The sequence below is a fragment of the Nomascus leucogenys genome, chromosome 17 (assembly GCF_006542625.1).
Source record: "Nomascus leucogenys isolate Asia chromosome 17, Asia_NLE_v1, whole genome shotgun sequence".
Lineage (NCBI taxonomy): Eukaryota > Metazoa > Chordata > Mammalia > Primates > Hylobatidae > Nomascus > Nomascus leucogenys.
Genome location: NC_044397.1, coordinates 89,544,843 through 89,551,650, shown reverse-complemented (window position 1 = coordinate 89,551,650; position 6,808 = coordinate 89,544,843). Strand labels below are relative to the sequence as shown.

Sequence of the window (6,808 nt, the reverse complement as noted above, 5' to 3'; positions counted from 1 at the left end):
GAGCAGCAATTTCCCCCAACACTAGAATGTTCCAGAATGTTCTGGAATGGTGCAGACATCCTCATTTACAGTTAGAAGCCACCTGCAGCCCCTAAGTGGTGGAGCAGGGCTCTATGCGGGGCTTGCCTGACTTTGGAGTTCTTGACCCTGAGATCTTCAGAAAACCGACTTTCACCTCTGGCAGCTGTGTGGCCTTGGGTGAGTTCCTCAACTTCTCTGGGCATCAGCCACCTCCTCTGTAGAGTGGAGCCACTGCCGGCACCTTCTTCAGGAGGCTGAGGTCATGCTGATCCTCCCACCACCCCTCAGGGTCTCTGCATACCCCCTCTACAGGCTGGAATGTTTGGCCTGGGTCCCTGGACCTCTGTGGGCCTCAGTTTCCCCTCCTGTAATACTTTTAAGAACCCCGCCTCTCCCTGCTCATCCACAAGGCCACACACACGGTCACAGCCACTTGCAGACACAGCTTAAGAGTCCCACACGTGGCCACACACAGCCCACTTCACCACTCCCAAGGACAGAGGTCCATGCAGACACAGCCTTGCACAGTCTACACAGAGACACACACAGACTCAGAGAGCCTGGCACACTCAGAGAGGGGCCCCTGCTCCATCCAACACTCAAAGCCTCATTCCTAGGGCCACACATTCCATCTCACACTCACAATCACTGCCACCTATGAACACCCACATAGAGTCACAGGCAGGCATCGCGACACATCTGCAGGCACTATCAGAGTCACGCCGAGGTCACACCCACAGTGATGCGTTGGTGACACCCACCTGCTGGTGGTCACACGGAGTGTCCCCCAGCCATGTGCACACCACTGCTGACGGTCACACACATACCCTTCACCCTCCTCCTTAGGGGACCCTGCCCTTCCCTGACCTGCCCTGCACACCTTGGGCAACACATCCAGCTCCCTTGGACCCTGTACCCTCGGCAGAGAGGGTCCCTTTATCCCAGCCCTGCCCACCTTCACTCCTGGAGAGTGTGGGCCCCACTTCTCAGCCCTCAGAGCCTGCATGTCCACTGTGCAAATGGGGAGATTGAGGCTCAGAGAGCACCTGGGATTCACCACCACCTTCCACCACCAGGTCCCCCTTGGCATTCTCCAGAGAGCAGCAATTTCTCCCAAGCCCAGAATGTTCCAGAATGTTCTGGAATGTTCCAGACATCCTCATTTACAGTCAGAAACCACCTGCAGCCCCTAAGTGGTGGAGCAGGGCTCTATGCAGGGCTTGCCTGACTTTGGAGTTCTTGACCTGGGATCTTCAGGAAAAAGACTTTCACTTCTGGGTGGGTGCCAGAGCCTGCCCCAGGGAGCCAGCTGAAAGAGAGGACCTCCGAGGGATCTGAACGCCTCCCCCAAGGGGCTTGACCTCTAGAGTCATAGAAAGTTCTAAAACAGGGTTTTCTGCCCCTGGACATTTGGAACCATCATTGTTGGTTGTAGGGGCCCCAGCTCGTGCATCGTAGGTTTGGAGTAACCCTGGCCTCTACCCACTAGGTCACCTCATCCTCCTCCCCTGGTTGTGACAACTGAAGATGTCTCCGGACATTGCCAAGCGCCCTTGGGGATACAATTGCCCTACGTGAGAACCACTGTTCTAGAGTGAGGGGGGACACAGGAGCTTTCCTTGAAGCATTCTCATCTGACAATAACAGCATTATCTGTTTACACCCCTCATGGGTGGTTAACAACAGCAATAAAACCACAAGTGAACCAGCCTGCACCACCGCCCAGGGGCAGGGCCTCCAGGGCACCAGTTCTCAGGGCCCAGTGCCCTCCAGGGTGAGGCATCGCAACACATCCACAGGCACTGTCAGAGTCACGCCGAGGTCACACCTACAGTGATGCATTTGTGACACCCACCTGCTGGCGGTTTCACCGAGTGTCCCCCCAGCCATGTGCGCACCACTGCTGATGGTCACACACAAACCCTTCGCCCTCCTCCTTAGGGGACCCTGCCCTTCCCTGACCTGCCCTGCACACCTTGGGCAACATATCCAGGTCCCTTGGGCCCTGTGCCTCCCAGCGGGTGAGGCTCCTAGCAAGTGACATTCAGTGTGGCAAGGTCTCTGGGAGCAGGTCCCAGCAGGTAAAGTCCCCGACAGCCGAGATCCTCAGTAGGTGCAGCCTCCAGCAAGCAAGGTCCCCAGTAGGCACCGTCCCCAGACCCAGCCGGCAAGGTCCCCAGCAGGGGAGGCTCCTGGCAGTGGGGAAGCCCAGAATGTGAAATCCCAGGTAAGTCACATGCCTGGCCACCAAAGACTCCAGCAGGTGAGGCCCCAGGCAGGTGAGGCCCCAGGCAGGTGAGAGCCCAGGCAAGTGAGGCCCCAGGCAGGTGAGAGCCCAGGCAGGTGAGGCCCCAGGCAGGTGAGAGCCCAGGCAGGTGAGGCCCCAGGCAGGTGAGAGCCCAGGCAGGTGAGGCCCCAGGCAGGTGAGGCCCCAGGCAGGTGAGACCCCAGGCAGGTGAGACCCCAGGCAGGTAAATCCCCAGACTAGTGAGACCCTAGGTAGGTGAGGCCCTGGGAAAATGAGGTCCCGGCAGCCCAGGCCCCACGCCGGCCTCAGTTGAACCAAGCTGCTATGCTGCGCACCGTCTGGTACCTGGATTCCTGCTGCAGTTTCCAGCAGGCCTTGCAGAAATCCAGTGCCCAGCTGAAGGAGCGAGGCCGCAGCGTCTCCCGCCAGCGAAAGTAGCTCAGGTAGCGGGCGTGGTCCTTGTCCAGCTCCTGCAGGTACCGGGCCAGGTCCTTGGGGCTCTGGAAGTCATCCACGTGGATGAAGGCGTCGGGCGGCAGGAACCTCTCGTAGTTGCTTCTGCTGGGGCCCAGCACCACGGGCACGGCCCAGGCCTCCAGGGCGTTCCTCCACAGCTTCTCGGTGATGTAGTCAGGGTGCAAGGAGTTCTCGAAGGCCAGGTAGAACTTGTACCGGGACAGCGTCTCCATCATGGTCCCCTGGGGCAGGGGCTTGTGGGAACGCCCGTACACATCCACCTTGAGATGGGCCTGCAGGCTCTGGTAGTAGCGCACCCTGGCCGAGTCCGGCTTCCAGTTGGACACCGCCCAGGCCACCAGCTCGGTCTTGGCCGAGAGGTTGAGCGGTGGGTGGGCAGGCTGACCGGACCATGGCTCCAGCCAGCCGTAGGGTGTGAAGATGTCGGAGTCGCTGCGGTAGGACATGGTGAGATTGAAGTATCCGTCCAGGGCTTCCAGGTGCCGGCAATTGCTGGGGGACTCCATGCTGAACCAGATCCAGCGCTGCCCCTGCGGCCTGGTCGGGGGCGGGAGGTTGGCACCGGGGGTGTGCATGATATCCCAGTGGTGCACGATGACCGCGTCTGCCTGTGGGTACACATTGGAGTCAGCAGTGATGTTGCAGTCGGCCGCGCCGGGCACCATCTCTGAGCAGCGGGGCAGAGCCATGGGTGTGTTAAAAGGCCACGTCCACAGCAGGATCAGGAGGGTGGGGCGGGCAGGGGTTGCCATGCTATGCTGGCAGCGGGACCCATTGGGAGCCCCAGTGACAGGTTCCACCGCCATGAACCCTGGCCTAGGGGATCCAGTGGCATCGTCTCGGGACACACGCAGGTAGGAGAAGAAACACACAGCCACCAGCAGCTGAAACAGCAGCCCGGCCAGACAGCGGCGCCACGGCCACTGTGGCTTGGCTGGGCCCAGGGGATCCATGGGTCAGAGTAGCTGGGAAGAGAGGTGAGAGGAGTGAGGGTCATTAAGGACAATCACCCACTTCCTGGCCACGTGTCCTGAGAGAAGCTGTTATAATTTATGACACAGCTTGTCATAAATGCCCCCAGTACCCGAGTTGAGGATTGAATTTATAACTCTGACAGGGAAGGGTACAATGGGATTAGGTTTTGCAGGTAACATAAGAGTTCTCCTGATAAGGTAGGAGTTGAGGGAAAGGGTGTCCCTTGGATGAGGAAAGAGCCAGTGCCAAAGCCTGGTGGGGTGAGACACCTGAGCAGTTTGCAGACAAAGAAAAGGAAGTGCTCAGGGCTGCCTGTTTAGGCTTGATTGAATTCTATTCACTTGGTGTTTCAATCAACAGACACTCAAAGCTAACCCCTCTGGCCCTCAGACACCCTGTCCCCGTCCTGGGGGAGAGGCTGAGGCTGGGGAGAGGTGAGGAGGATAGGAGGGAGAATGGGCAGGTGTGAAGACTCAGGAGAGGCAGGGGCTGACCAGGCAGGGAGTGGGGGGACCTGGGACCCCAGGGAGGAGCAGGCTTTCCGGGAAGACGTGGAGCCCTGCTTGTCCTGGAGACACCCAGCACAGAACTGGAGGGAGCCCAGGGCCCTCAGAGTGTAGACACTGGGTGTGGGAAGCCTGAGAAGAAAAACCTTCAAAGAGGCTAAGAGGGCGACCGGAGGAGGAAGAGGGAAACCGAACCATGCTTTGTGATGGGTGAGGTGAGGCTTGGACACCACGGTGGACTGTTTACAATTTTAAATGTACATCTAAAAACTGAACAGTATATTTAAAAAAAATTTATAGGCCGGGCGTGGGGGCTCACGCCTGTAATCCCAGCACTTTGGGAGGCCAAGGCGGGCAGATCACCTGAGGTCAGGAGTTCGAGACCAGCCTGGCCAACATGACAAAACTCTGTCTCTACTAAAAAATACAAAAATTAGCCGGATGTGGTGGTGGTGCCTGTAATCCCAGCTACTTGGGAGGCTGAGGCAGGAGGATCACTTGAAGTGAGCGGAGATCACACCACTGAACTCCAGCCTGGGTGACAGAATGAGACTCTGTCTCAAATAATAATAATAATAAATTTATAACACAGGGTCTTCCTCTGTCACCCAGGCTGGAGTGCAGTAGAACGATCTCAGCTCACTGAAGCCTCAACCTCCCAGGTTCAAATGATCCTCCCACTTCAGCCTCCAGAATAGCTGGGACTACAGGCAAGCGCCACCCTGCCCAGCTTTTTTTTTTTAGACGGAGTCTCCCTCTGTCACCCAGGCTGGAGTGCAGTGGCATGATCTCGGCTCACTGCAAGCTCCGCCTCCCCCGTTCACGCCATTCTCCTGCCTCAGCCTCCCGAGTAGCTGGGACTAGAGGAGCCCGCCACCACGCCCAGCTAATTTTTTTGTGTTTTTAGTAGAAATGGGGTTTCACCATGTTAGCCAGGATGGTCTCGATCTGACCTCGTGATCTGCCTGCCTCAGCCTCCCAAAGTGCTGAGATTACAGGCATGAGCTACCGCGCCTTGCCTTTTTTTTTTTTTTTTTTTTTTTTTGAGACGGAGTCTTGCTCTGTCGCCCAGGCTGGAGTGCAGTGGCGCGATCTCGGCTCACTGCAAGCTCCGCCTCCCGGGTTCACGCCATTCTCCTGCCTCAGCCTCTCCAAGTAGCTGGGACTACAGGCGCCTGCCACCACGCCCGGCTAATTTTTTGTATTTTTAGTAGAGACAGGGTTTCACCGTGGTCTCGATCTCCTGACCTCGTGATCCGCCCGCCTCGGCCTCCCAAAGTGCTGGGATTACAAGCGTGAGCCACCACGCCCGGCCGAAATAACGCTTTGGATGTATTGGGTGAAATAAAATATATCATTAAAATTAAATTGGCCTGACTTGGTGCCTCACGCCTGTAATACCAGCAATATTAGGTGGATCACCTGAAGTCGGGAGTTCAAGGCCAGCCTGGCTAACATGGTGAAACCCTGTTTCTACTAAAAATACAAAAAATTAGCCAGGTGCTGGCACACGCCTATAATCCCAGCTACTTGGGAGGCTGAGGCAGGAGAATTACTTGAACCCGGGAGGGGGGGGTTGCAGTGAGCTGAGATCAAGCCACTGCACCCCAGCTTGGACAACAAAAGCGAAACTCCATCTCAAAAAAAAAAAAAGAAAAACATTAAATTTCCTGGTATCTTTTTTAATGTGGTTACTGGGAAGTTTTCTTTCTTTCTTTTTAAAAGTATTATTATTTTTTGAGATGGAGTCACCGTGAGCCACTGTGCCCGGCCTGTTGCTGGGAAATTTTAAATTACATTCGGGGTAGAAAACAGTTTGGTGCTTCCTTGAAAAGCCTCAGAGATACTTATCACATCACCAGCAAGTCCCCTCCTAGGTAGAAGCCCCAAAGAATTAACAGCAAAAGGACGCAAACAGATACTTGTACACCCATGGTCATAGCAGCCTGACTCACAACAGAACAAACAGCCCAAAGGTGGAAACTACCCAGATGTCCATCAATAGAAGAACAAATATACCTAGTGTGATCCATCCACACAATGCAATATCACTCAGCCATGAAAAGGCTGGGCGCGGTGGCTCACGTCGGTAATCCCAGCACTTTGGGAGGCCGAGGCAGGTGGATCAGGAGGTCAGGAGATCGAGACCATCCTGGCTGACATGGTGAAACCCAGTCTTTACTGAAAATACAAAAAAATTAGCTGGGCATGGTGGTGGGCGCCTGTACTCCCAGCTACTTGGGAAGCTGAGGCAGGAGAATGGCATGAACCCAGCAGGCGGAACTGGCAGTGAGCCAAGATTGCGCCACTGCACTCCAGCCTGGGCGACAGAGTGAGACTCCGTCTCAAAAAAAAAAAAAAAAAAAAAAAGAAAGAAAACCTGTCTCTACTAAAGATATAAAAAAAAAGAGCTGGGCATGGTGGTGCATGCCTGTAATCCCAGCTACTCGGGAGGCTGAGACAGGAGAATTGCTTGAACCTGGGAGGCGGAGCTTGCAGTGAACCGAGATTGTGCCACTGCACTCCAGCCTGGGCAACAGGGCGAGACTCTGTCTCAGAAAAAAGAAAAGGAGCGAGGCTC

The 6,808-nt window shown here is 55.8% G+C and overlaps 1 protein-coding gene across 1 annotated transcript; it reads right to left on the bottom strand.

The window, feature by feature from the left end:
- Window positions 1–2,475: 2,475 nt before the first annotated feature.
- LOC115830897 (alpha-(1,3)-fucosyltransferase 5) lies at window positions 2,476–3,699 on the bottom strand. The gene has a single exon (XM_030796345.1). It carries the CDS (start codon window positions 3,697–3,699, stop codon window positions 2,575–2,577), a length of 1,125 nt encoding a protein of 374 aa, XP_030652205.1. The 3' UTR covers window positions 2,476–2,574.
- Between the last annotated feature and the right edge of the window lie 3,109 nt (window positions 3,700–6,808).

Coding starts and splice junctions, on each gene's coding strand:
- LOC115830897 (XM_030796345.1), bottom strand. CDS start 3,699: ATGGATCCCCTGGGCCCAGCCAAGCCACAGTGGCCGTGGCGCCGCTGT.